At 34.4% G+C, this 13911-nt stretch overlaps 1 protein-coding gene across 24 annotated transcripts in view; it reads right to left on the reverse strand.

Annotated features, from left to right (window-relative positions):
* Nucleotides 1-13911, reverse strand: part of st3gal3b (ST3 beta-galactoside alpha-2,3-sialyltransferase 3b) — a 165947-nt gene that overhangs the window by 82830 nt on the left and 69206 nt on the right. For 8 of the 24 annotated variants that reach the window (XR_012386556.1, XM_073915115.1, XM_009298452.5 and 5 more), the window contains exons 3-4: nt 5472-5543; nt 5046-5093 (exon numbers count right to left, since the gene is read on the reverse strand). Coding sequence is in view for 13 of the 15 variants with exons in the window: in XM_073915115.1 (XP_073771216.1) it covers nt 5046-5093; nt 5472-5543 (120 nt within the window). In the remaining 2 variants the exon portion in view is untranslated. 24 annotated transcript variants of the gene reach the window in all.

The following is a 13911-nucleotide window of genomic DNA, read 5'->3' on the forward strand; positions in this document are numbered from 1 at the left end:
GCCAAACAAACAAACAAGAAAAGTGTAGATCCTCACTTGTTATGCCATCATCATGTCAAAATGCAACTGTGGTGAATTTTGAGAACATTAAAGATGTTAATGTTTAAGTTAACAGTCATACAGATCTCACGGTTACATCTAAAAGATTTTAGTCTAAATAGAAGCAGCAGCAAACATTAGATTAGACCAGCCAAAACATTCCACAGTTCAGCTGGGAAATCAGGTTAAAAAGCAGCTTTCCACCTATGCGGGCTTCATTAGACCATAGGTGTCTATGAGGTGTCAATGAAGCTAAGCTTTGAAAAAGAAGAGAGGAAAAATAAAACAGAAAAGGTGAGTGAGAGGAGGAAAAAATTAATTTAAAAAGCTGTAAATCAAAACATGTACGCCTACTTCGTTTCTTCTAAACAATAAAAACAGACTTTACGCATGCTTACGTTGACAGCGTGAGCAATGCAGCACAGCTAAAAACGAACGAACATTAAACAGAAAAGCCAAAGAATTACAAAGCAGATTGAAAAAAATAAAGCACTGATGAACAGGTAAACAGTAATTCAGCTGCTACACATTCTCATTAGCAACACTTGTGGCATTCTCAGCGTCAGCATTGCTAATCATATGGCACTAAGGCATGGAAAAGGAGAGTTTGAGAACTCCGCGGATGCTCAAGTCTCCCGGCAGATGCTGCAGAATGGAGAGGAGGAACTGGTTAAAAAAAGGTGACCACTGCTGAAACTAAAAGGGAAGGTTTAGCAGATGCTATTATTCACAGCAGCCTGCAGTTGGCGTTAGATGCTCCAACTGGGTCTACGGTGTAGTCTTGTTCTACATAGCGGTAAACCCTCACCAGCAAGAAAACCCTGAACCTTTTCATATGCTGGACCATGTTTTCTTTTGCAGTTTAAAGTGGGTTTGAACACACACACACACACACAATAAAAATAAAAATAATAATCTAAGGTTATGAGTGTGTCCCAAATCGCATACTAATGCACTATTCTACACCAATTTGTAGTGTAAATAGTGTATGTAGTGCGTTCACACTGAAATATTTGTTTTGTTCCTAAATGAATAAGTGCACTTTAAGTACCTGGATGATGAAGTTACTTAACTGTTAAAAACCCTCGCAGCTTATCCCTCGCCCATAAAGCAGAAGGGACGGAGCTTTCGGGCACTGATGTTCGATTAATTAATTTATTTTGGATTGTGAGAGCAAAATTCTTCTATGAGAGTGATTATAGCACCTCCCGATGTTGAATGCAGTTATACTCCAAACAGGTATTATTTGGTAGTTTGGTCATCGAAATTTAGCGACCGTCACACGTCATCTGGGAAATGGTTTGAATTTCCGCTTAGTAAAAAAACGTTAGTGTTGTATCTGAATAACACTACATTTATGATGGGCGTTAGGCAGGAGTGATCATGTAGTGAAGTCCGGGGAGAGGGGGGTTTATAGGTGATTTATCATGAATAGAAGAGGGGGGGTGTTCTTGTGATCACAAAGTGAAGAGCAGTTGGGGGTGGTGGGGGGTGTTTGATTGCAAAGTGGAGGGTGGGGGGGGGTGATTTTTTTTTTAATTTTATTCTCCACCTACATGGAAAAATCAAATGATAAATGCTAAAGGCACCTCAAACCAACAGGTGGCGATTAGGCTAGGGAAGATAACCGTTTTCAAGGTATACACTTTTATGCAAGGTTCACACCAAAAGGGACAATAGGCCTGCGTAACATTGGAAAAATCGGACATTGCGATATTTTATATTGCTGCGATATATATTGAGATATGAATATAATTTCACTAACAGAAGTCAAGTACAGAAATTGAACAATCAAACAAAAAATTGTCGCCTCGGAATTATAAGGTTCTGCCTGCGTTCTGAATGATTTTGCGGTATTGAGATTTTTGCATCCCATATAGCAAAAGGTATGTGTAACATTTGTTGTTTTAAATAACATCTCTTAAAATGTTAACAACTTATAAAAAAAAAACATTCCAAAATTTTATTAATTTATCATTTAAAAAGAATATGCCAATAACTAAATTAACAAAAATGTCAGATAGAATCTTATAATTCTAAGTTGATGAAATAATAGGGTCGTCTATGTATGATTTAGAAATAATCATATGTTTATTTTTTAATCTTTAATTGTAATCTAATTCTGAAATGTGACTTTTGTGGATACACACATTGCGATATCAATGCTCAAATGATATATTGTGCAGCCCTTTGGGAAATTAAGTATTTTTGTGAATAAACTTCATACAATTCAATGCAATTCAATAGCATCACTGCTATTGACATCTATTTAATTGCAATTCAATATAATATCATTTATCGGCCCAGCCCTACTTGTAATCTAGTAAAACATTATCACAATCGCACAAGGCTCTGTGGAAAATGTAAAGACTAAATGAAAGTATTTTTGTCTTAAAGATTCGTGGAAGACAACATTAAAAATAATTGTGGTTTTACAATAAACAACGCTGCCAAAAAACAAAACACTGTGCCTTTGTAAAAAAAAATCTGCTATGCAATAATTGTAATTATTGTTCCATTAACAGAGGTATCACATGTACATGATGCATATCTGTTGTCAAAGCTGCCATTTTGTGTTAATTTTACATTCTAATTTTATGAAAGAAAAAATGAAATAAAACAAAATAAACACCGCAAACACGTGCTTTTGGCGCTGCTGTTGCAGATTTGTTTGTGAGAATGGTTATTGAATAATGTCCAATGATTTCCAATGATTATTGTTAATGGTTTATTTATGCCATCATGCACTCATGTGACTTTCACCAGCAAATAAATAAATAAAAGGTGCAGTGATGACGGAGATTAAGACATTACTACTTTATTGTGCTTATGGTTTTGCGCATGTGCAAGTACACTGAATTGGCATGAATGAATAAATATTTAACCTGCTTTTTTAAAACAAATAATTAATGCAGGAGTGCATTTTTAAAACAGTCAGTAGATAACAGTGGGAAACTACATATATTTGTGCAGTATGCAGACATTTACATTAGATGTCGCCTGTGCTGTTGTTGTCTATTGGAAGAAATGCTCCTTTGAAATGAATGTGGAACCAAGCTGTAGTGGAGTACTGGCCAACCGGAGCCATAGATATGTAAACATTTATACATCTATCTATGATCGGGAGTTTTCCTGGTGGTCAGTATGCAAATATTATTTAAAACTGCAAAAATGATAGTTTTCCATCACTTTTCTACATTAATAGACATGTGACCGCCTGGGCATTGCCGACAATGAACATGTGTTGGTGTGCACGAAAATGTATCATCCTTCCTACCTGTTAAAGTTTACCAAATCAGTGTCCTGAAACAAACTTCCTCTCCCGCTTTGACTTCTAATGCTAACGGAGGGAGCGATTCGTTTGCGAAAGAATCCCTGTTATGAACGACTCTTGTGAACAATCAATATCCCTGTGATAACCATCCACATTTCCACTTTCTGATCTATAGGGTATATAACATTTGTAATATTTAATAATTTAGAGTGGACAGTATGCACATTATGGCGCAGGCACTGTTATGTTATCAGACATAAGTTCAAAAACTAACATTCTTGAACTTAGCAGACAAAAATTCAAGTTCAGTTACATTTAATTTACATTGTTTGCTGATTTTATTTAACAAAATTAGCATAAGCCTAGAATTTAGTGCAAGTTGGTGCTACCTTGCCTTATGATCAGTCAGTGCAGTAAGAGGACTGTATTATCATCAATACTTGTGCAGCACAAAAGTTCGTAACAAACAAAACATAAAAAAACTAAATCTTACCTATGATATGTTATGCATTTATGATTTGTTTTCTTTGTTTGCTTGTTATTATACCCATACGCAGCGCAAAAGTCCAGCATCTTGAGATTGGCTTTAGTCTCGAAGAAGTACAATTGAATGGCATTTGTCCTGGGAGCACTGTGCAAATGTGGCGGCGCTATTGACGCATGCTCACGGTCTGTATGCAATATCTAGTGTATGTATCTAAGGTATGCAAATGCCAGATAATCAAATTAATGCATATTATTTTAGGGATTTTCCTAGTCATTTTTGTGTTGGCTAGGTTTCCATCAAAAAAAGAAAAGTATCCTGTAGGGAGTTCTTGGTTAAAGCTGCAGTACAGGCTGTCAAAAAGTTAAATACGCTAGCTTTGAAAAGATATATAATTATAACAATTGAATTAATATATTCTTTTTAATAACCACATTAAGTTTTTTTATGGATATCTTTGGATCATTTCATCGTTTATGCTTACATTGGCCTCTTCAAGCTCAAATATGTTAGGGAAAGGCTTATTTTTGGCACAAAGAATGACAATATCCACTGTAAATGAATGTAATTTACTGTCTGTTGAGATTACAGCCCTGAAACCTTTTCAAATGAGATTGGGGGGGATTTTTGGTAATAAGTCCCTTTCACACCATGCACCACATACAAAACTGAAGTTTATCACATGTATAATATCATTTAAAAGGTTTGGTCTTAAAAAAGTCTCTTTAATACATTTTATTGCCTTAATTCCTTTATTTGACCATTTATTCATTTATTTTCCTTTGGCTCAGTCCCTGATTTATCAGAGATAGCCACAGTGGAATGAACCACCAACTACTCTGGCATATGTTTTACGCAGCGGAAGCCCTTCCATGATTTGAAAGTGATTTGACCAGAAATTCAATCCTTTAACTATAATTACTAATTAATATAACAAATTTCTATTTTTATTTTAAGATAAATGTAACTGATTGCAAAGCTGACCTTTCAGTAGTCATTACTTTAATCTTCATCTCCACATGATCCTTCTTGAATGCCCATTTTGTGTTCAAGAATAATTATTATATATCTTTATGCTTTTTTTTTTTTTGTTATTTGGAAAACAAGATGCATATTCTTTTGATGTGAAAAAGCCTTTCCATGTGTAATGAATAGGAGGACATTATCCCAGAACAACCAGATCTCCTATAATAGCAGCTGGGGGGGTTTGATGTTGACCAGAGTGCACTCTTTGCTGTAAGGCTGTACCTGAGCCTACTATTCGTCCCACGGAGACTGCGCCTTCCGCCACCGGCTCTGAAACACAAGACCATCAAGTTAGGCCCACTGCTTTTGTCCTTCTGGACACAATCTTCTGGAAATGCTGAATGACCCCTCAGGCCAAACCCTCAATTCCCAACCTATTCCAAAACAGCAGTAGCTAGAAAGTTTGCATTAGTTCCAGGAACTGCAGGTTAAAGAAAAGTGCAGGGTGCCCATCACCGTTATTCCCAGCTGATAGCACTGGTGCCTGTACAGGAAAATTCTGATTATTTAAGAAAAGAAATAAAAATAAAAAACCAGACCCCAGATCGGGTGTTATTACGACGTGTTAGTGCCCACCGGCGAGCCCATTGATTATTTCACCAGTTCCCAATAATCGCCATAACAAAAGGAGCGGTGGAGAGTTTCTACCTTTTGTCACTGTGGCTCTGACAGCAACACTAGTTACTTTACTGACATTTACTGTGGACTCCACATCTTTATCTGTGAAACAAAAGGAGTTGTAATTAGCAGACCTGCTAAATTATGCACAGTCACACTGCATTTAGTAATGAAGGTAAATAGTTTGAACGGGCACATACCACAAACACACATTAGCATACTGTGCCTAGTTTTCAATGCACTACACACACCATTTTTTTCCAATACAGGAAACACTTTGCAAGACTAACCATATATATATAATATATTAACTACAATTAACAACATAGCGTACAATAAATTAGGAGATATGAAGGCAGAAAAATAAATAGATAAAAAAAAAAATAAATAAATAAATAAAAATAAAAAATAAAAAAAATCACAAGATAAATTTGACAACACTGAAGAGATAAATTGCACTTTATTATTTGTATTAGAAAATATTTCATTATAATTGCAATGTCTATTACTAATTTAACAATTAATACATTTTATGCGCTTGTTAAGTGTGACGTCACACAAAGCAGCTTCCGGGTCCAAACACTATATTAAACTGTATGGGAAGACTCAACAAATGGTACTAATAAACATTTACAAAGAGCTGTAATACTTTCAAAAATCATGATCGCAATATATATCTCCGTGCCTAATATCAGATAACCAGAAAGCGATTATTTTTTTATTAATTATTGAAATATTGGTGTCTGTGATGCAGAGAAGTCCAGAGATTGTCATGTAAACCATGAGTTTCTATAAAATTCACTTTAATGTGTGATATCACTAAAAAGTGGTCATAAAAGATTATTTTCTCTATTCAAATGAGTAGCTGCTTGGACCTGAAAACAGTATTTCATATGTCACGACTTAACAAGCGGATAAATGAAGCAATTTTAATTTCAGACAAACACAAAACGAGCATAATTCTGTATAAGGCTGGGTGATTTGACGTTAAACAAAACAGATTAATTTGATTAACTCACTTTTCCTTGTTGTTTCGATTATAAAATGACTCTTTTATTTTAAAATGCAATGGTTTATGTTCTCTCAAACAGCTTTGCTGGTGTGAAAATGCAAAAGGTTTGTGTGCTAGCCTTTGAATCAGCACTGTTCCAGTCACAGATAAACCGGCAACAAAGAATTTGATTAACATGCAGCTAGCTTCTATCAGAGAATGGATAAAAAGTGAGTTTTTAGCATGTCAAATTGCTGCACATATGCAAGAACAATGCTCTCAGTGAAACTAGGATCAATGGGATTAATCGAACCAAATCGCAACCACAATTTTAATTTGTCACAATTGGCTAAATCGCAAGAGGCTGAATTATGAAATATATCAAATGCGTGACTGCTGTCTGTATGTGACAGTTTTACTATCCAAGTAAGTGAGCACACTTTTGTTCTGACCAATCCCAATTGCGCGACTAAACTATGCAGAACGCACACAATAAAACAAACAAACAGGAAATCGCGGACAAGTGGGATGATGGTGTCTGCCACTTCAGAAGCATTAACAGACAAATTCATATCAATGAAAAACAGCATGTCGGTAATATGGGAATAGTTTTGTTTTAAAGTCACAGACACTTAAGCTCTCAGTTTTTTAACACAAGATTGTGTATGTTTTCAAAGAGATGGTATTAAAAACAATAACTAGGATTTAGATTTTGTTTCAGCCCTAATTCTGTATATTTTCAGAATATAATAAGACCAGGGGTAGAAGCAAAGTCTGAAATAAAAACCATTTATACTGCAGTATTCCAGTATTTATAAATGAATTATTTATGCATAAAAATTTTTAAGGTAAATAATGGATTTGCCTATGAATCTTTAGTAATAATAGCTTTCCTCACTCTTCTCTTAAGATGTGTTTACTATTGAGATAAGACAAAAATCTGTCACTCACATATGAACAACTAACGGCAAACCTTAAACATTCAACTGTATCAAATAAAACGAGTGTAGTTACCTCAAAATTGACTGAAAGCTAATTCTACTCATTTGAAAATTTGAGTTTTGAACTTTTCAGTGTTAAAGGGTTAATTAAATACCTCATTACTTCAACTCAAGTGTATTAACTTCACAGTACTCGTATAGATAAGTTTTTAAAATGGTTTGTAGCAATCGACTTCCTCAAATAGTTTGAGTTGTCTTAACTTATTGGGTTTTACAGTATTCAGTTAGTTTGAGTTCTGTTCATTTATTAGGTTTAACTGTGCTCAAATTTGCTTCGTTTACTCAAATGGATTAAGTTCACGGAACTCATTGGGGTTCATTTTCTTGTTTGAATTGCTATTTTTTTTATCAGTATCACAATTAAGAAGCTTTTAACAACTTTTGTGTGGCGACTTTTACAAATTTAAACCATAAAATACACAAATTCACTGATTTATACCATGTTGAAGCTTATGACCAGTGCAGACATGGTGTAATAGTTTAGAAAAGAACCTGGATCTGGGCATTTTCTCTCTTTCCTCCCTGCAGACTCTCTATGAATCAAATACACATGATACCTGAAGAGCATCTGTAAAATAAAACAAGTCTTCAGGCTGCACAGACTCTAAGAAGATGAAGTCAAACTCACTGAACTTTGAGGCCTCCTGGCACACAGCTTTCAAAATAAAGCAAAATGTATTTACAGCTAGAGAGGCTTTATAAGGAGCATCCAGGCAAAAATCACATTTTTTAAATTTACAAATGTTTTCACGTTGTACCATTTGGTAATTATGTGTTTGAGTAACTCTACGGCAATCAAATCAACAGAGCGCTGGGTTCTTGCCCTCTCTTTGTCATTTATCATCAAAATAGGGTTGCGTTTCCTTCCCTCGTACCCTTTTCAGAGCCATTTATTGTGATTTGTCTTTACAACATGTCCTAAAGTGGCTTTCATAACACTGGTTAGGTTCAAAGAAACCCATCCCAGGTTCACAAAATTTTCCAAAATAAACTGGGCGCAGCTGTCGAAATGTGCCGTTTATAATTAATCTAACTTTTTTTCCACTTTTTTTTTTTTTCCACAGAGGTTCAAGATACCAAAGGCAAACACGAATTGAACAAACTGAGAATAACTTGCTTGCTGAATGCTAAATAATCTATGAGACTGTACATGGGGAGGAGAATGAAGGAAGAAACCTGCCAAATCCATTTCCTCAGCTGCGTTTCTGAGAGCCAATAAGAAACCATCAATCAATAAAACTTCAAAATAATTGCAGCAACCAAATACTTATTTGCCTCATCGCGGGTCCACAGCACAGATTCTTTTCCGCAGGGAGTGAAAACACTTTCTTCTCTCTTATCAAGTAGAACATCCATCATTTTTGCACTATTTACACATTTCGGGCCCCTTTGCAGATCAGGAACACGGGGACCGTTCTGACTTGTCTGCACCAGGACTGACCCGTTTTCTAAGAGCGTGCTAAAGTACTTTAGTGTTAACGTTGGACATGATAAACATTCTGCTGTGGTAGTGGTGTGTGTGTGGACTGGAGCTGCTTTTCCAATAGCTCTGATTTTCTCACATTTTGAATGTTAAAAATGCAGAAAATGGAACCCGATATTAAACGTATCATTTCAGAGGCAGCGTGTAAACGTTACTGACACAATCTGAGATCTTATTTATTCATTTCAACTTGTAAAAACTTTGGAGTGTGAAATAAACTTCATTAGGCACTAATAGCTGCTACTAATACAGTGTTTGAGCCACTTTTACCATTAATTCTTAAGCCCCACTCACACCAGTATAGCGTCTTTATCACTGCTTGTCACCAGTTTTTTTTCAGAGGGCATTACCCCTATTGGATGCATCGATGCATGTGATAATGATGTTGACTAAGCACTGCTACACTCTGCAACATTAGCCAAGATTTGATTATTTTTAGACAACTATAATCCCACCCTAAAATCTGTGATCTGTAATCGTTGGTTTCACATAATCACATACATCGGATTAATGGCTGTTGCAATCAAATGTTCCCTGCAATGAAGTTCTGGAGGTGTCAGAAGGTTTCAGACCTTTTTTTGCACTGTGACTTCAGCTGCAACCAGTGTCAATCCAAGAACCAACACATCATCAGTGCCACAACCACCAAAAAGAATTGTTAAATGAAAATTCTGTGTGAGATTTCAGGTTGGATTTTATGTGATTTACTATTTCCGGTTTCCCCCACAAGTCTAAAGACATGCGCTATAGGTGAATTGGGTAGGCTAAAAAATTGACCTGCAGGAATTTTGCCACTTTAGTTCATTCATTAATTTTCCTTTGGCTTAGTCTGTTTAGTTCACCTATAGAGCACATGTTTGGACTGTGGAGGAAACCACAGCACCCAAAGGAAACCGACACCAACACAGGGAGAACATGCAAACTCCACACAGAAACGCCAACTGACCCAGCTGGGACTCAAACCAGCGACTTTTTTGCTGGAAAAGGCGTCCTGCTCATAGTAACCATTCCTCTCTGACCCTGGGCCTTAACTTGTTCTTGGGTTTTGCTTCTTTGCTTCTGGTTTTACACTCAAAAAATGACTTTTTATGGTAACTTAATCGATTTGTGTTGGGACAGCATGAAAGGAATTGTGTAGAACTGCTGGACACCATAAAAGAGCAAGTAAACCTATTTCTGTAACACTGACAAGTTGATTTACTTAAAAAAAATCTGTTTTAACTTAGCAGTTAAGTTCACTTAAGGTTTATAAATATGCACATAGAATAAAAATTAATTCACATAGAATAAAAAAATAATTCATAAATATTTACTTCATAATTTAAAGGCAATAAATATGCTCTGTTTTTCAACTAAAACTTTCTACTTTTTACATTGTGGGTTCCACACAAATCCTTCATGTTGTCCCAACACGAATCAATTTAGTTTCCTTAATTTATTTTACAAATTTAAGTGGATTGAATAAAAAACACTTAAGTTGTCACAAACATTTTTGTTGTGTTGATTCAGTTAATTTTAAATAAGAAGTTTGAAACATCTGCTATATATATATATATACATAAAGATATTATTATTTTATTTTTATTTTATTTATTTTTATTTTTTGAGTGTTTTTTTACTTTCAGGTACTTGTATCCTGCTTAGAGCTGTGCAATTCTGGAAACTTTGTGATAATGTCACTGGACAAAGTGGGTGTTTGTGTCAAAACGACAATCTCTTAATGATTAATCCTGCAGCTCAAGCCAGGCTGATAACAACATTTTCCCAAACATGACAGTGACTGTAAAGCCGTTTCGAAACATGTATTTGTGAAAAGGATTATATAAAAAGAACTTAAACTGAATTTTGACACGACTGTGTGTGGCTATACATTTCATTATTCATTCATTCATTTTCCTTCTGCTTAGTCCCTTTATTAATCTGGGGTCACTACAGCAGAATGAACCACCAACTTATCCAGCATATGGTTTACACAGTGGATGCCCTTTCAGCTACAACCCAATACTGGGAAACACCCATATACTATAGACAATTTAGGTTACTCAATTCACCCACTGTATATCGCATGTCTTTGGAGTGTGGGGGAAACCGGAGAACCCGGAGGAAACCAACGTTAACACAAGGAGAACATACAAACTTCACACAGAAACGCCAACTGACCCAGCCGGAACTCAAACCAGCGACCTTCTTGCTGTAAGGTAACCCCTTTTTGCCACAGTGTCACCCCTATATTTCATTAAATACATTGAAAATAATACATCCTATCGTTGGCAGTTAAACTAAGACTGTTTAGACTTTGAGCTCATCTGATGTGGTTTTGTGTCTTTCACTACAGGACTAAAGAATGTCCAACAATTGCTTATATCTCACAGAGCCTGCCAAATAACGTCGCTGGTCTATGTTGAAACTGTAATTGTTGAAACAGACAACAGAAATAGATTTTACATCTTAGTTCAGTTTTGTGCTGCTTAAACCTTTTAGAAACGAGAGGTTAACAAAGCTTAATACTTTTGTCTAACTGAATAAAGAGTTCAAAAAAATAATGTGGCCCAGTGTACCGGACTCTGCACTGTGGTGCTCTCGCTCCCTCTAGTGGATGAAGTTAAAACAAATAAATGTATCAATGAAAAGAGGCTTTCTACTGAAACATGAAAAACCTGCCTGTTAACACCAATATCTCTGTAACATTACATACCAAGAGCCAATTTAATGTAAAAAAAAAAAAAAAAAAAAAACAGTGGCAAAGAAAAATGCTTGCTAATTTAAATGTAATTTTTTTCAATTACTTTACCTCTGTTAAAGCTACTTCATACTTCTGAGTCGAACACATGGGTCAGACACAGCCTTCATGCGATCGCATACTGCACCCGTGCACCTCGACGTTTTTACATCACAGAGACGTACATTTTTATATTAAAAAATTTGTTTTGACAAAGGAAAAGTTTTAAATAGTATTTACAGAATATACTAGAGTTATTTAGAAGAAATACTTATTTTCTATTTTAATATGAAAAATTTTACATTGAAAATAATTTATTTTGTTTCCAAAAATTTAAGTTATTCATTTTCACTTTTTATAAGAAAAAAAGTGACTGTTTATTTTAGGCAGGGTGTTTTTTTGTTTTTAATTTTAGTTGTTCAACATTGATGTTGAAATAAAAAATAATAGCAAATAGCAAATAATCACAGATAGTAGAAAGTGTGTGTTTCCCTAAACTATTGTAAAATCAAGTAATGCACTCTTCATTTAGAAATCTCTCGCATGTAATATGTGAGCATATTTATTATACAAAACTTGTTAAATCAATTAATAAAAAAAAATACATCATTAAATGTAATCAAGTTTAAATGTTCAATTATTCGGGTTTTGATATTAGGCCAAATCGCCCAACCCTAATCATTAACAATGACATCATAACTCAGTTGTGTTCTAAGAAATACTTGCATGCAAATCAATGTTATTTGCATCTTGTCATTAATGAATCACTATAAAACGTGTCCTAGCATCAAAACCACACTAAACCATCACATTATTGCTTATCCTAATCACATCAAAATTTCAGTATGTCCTTAATCTTGATGTCTAGAACTAAACTTGAACTTTTTCCAACAATAAATTCAAGCTTCTTGGACTACCAGATTAGTTTGCACAGCTCAAAAGGCATAGTTCAGCCAAAAACAAGAAATGTATTTGTTTCTCCTATGACTAGTTTTGAACCTTTTTTTTTTCTGTTCGAACAAAAGCAGATATTTTAAAATATGTTGGAAACCGGCAACCATTGACTTCCATAGTATTGTTTTTCCTAATATGGAAGTCAATGGTTACAGCTTTCGAACATTCTTCAAAATGTTTTGTGCCCAACAGGGAAAAAAAAAGTAGAAAATAAAATATATGACTGAAGACTGGAGTAATAAAGCTGAAAATTCATCTTTAAAATCAGTGGAATAAAGCTTGGGGTCAGTTTTTTTTTTTTTTTTTTTTTTTTTTGAATGAATATTATTCGGTTCATCAAGGTGCCATTTATTAAATGTAAAAAAAAAATTTAAATTGTTAAATATTTGTTAACATTTTTAAATAACTGCTTCCTTGTCTTATATGTAGTTTCAAATTAAATTATTACTTCAGTCGTTATTGTTTTAATTACTGTTACCATAAATACTACTACTACTACTACTACTACTACTACTACTACTACTACTACTACTACTACTACTACTACTACCACTACTACTACTACTAATAGTAATAATACTTCTTAAAATTAGAGTGATTTCTGAAGGATCATGTGACTCTAAAGACTGGAGTAATGAAGCTGAAAATTTATCACAAAAATCACTGGAATAAATTATTAAATTAAATTAGGAACTCCTTTTGAACAGTTATAATATATAGCGCATTGGTTCTCAAACTTTTTTCATTAAGTTCCACCTCAGAAAAAAGAAATTGTCTCTCTAAGTACCACCATAATGAGCAATATTGAAGTACAGTAGCGTAGTAGGCCCAGTAAAGCAGCTACATCTCTGCATAGTTCAAAAACGTGGCAGATTAATTCCTATTATTAACAATATTATATTATTGTTAGCCATTTTAAACATTATACATAGTTTGAGCAGTAACACTGAACTGTGCCTATATGTAAAAAAATAAAATAAAAAATAAAAATAATTAAAAAAAACTAAAAAATGTCAACATTTAAATTAAAATGCACTTTTAAAAGTTAAAAAATGGTAGATTACTGTTCTTAAAAAGTATTTAAAAAAAACTCCTGTACTTGCATGTACGGTATTAACATATAGTAGCCAATTCATCAACACCTGCAAATATTGCCTGGACCTCAGAAATATAGGCTATATGTCATCGTAATCATATATAAATAATTTTTTATCAATTTTGAAATGTACGTAGCATGTAAATATGACAGATTTGATTCCTTTGCGTACCATTAGAAGGAAGACTGCGTACCACTACTGGTATATGTACTACTGGTAGTTGGT

This window comes from Danio rerio, chromosome 2 (assembly GCF_049306965.1).
Source record: "Danio rerio strain Tuebingen ecotype United States chromosome 2, GRCz12tu, whole genome shotgun sequence".
Classification (NCBI taxonomy): Eukaryota; Metazoa; Chordata; class Actinopteri; order Cypriniformes; family Danionidae; genus Danio; species Danio rerio.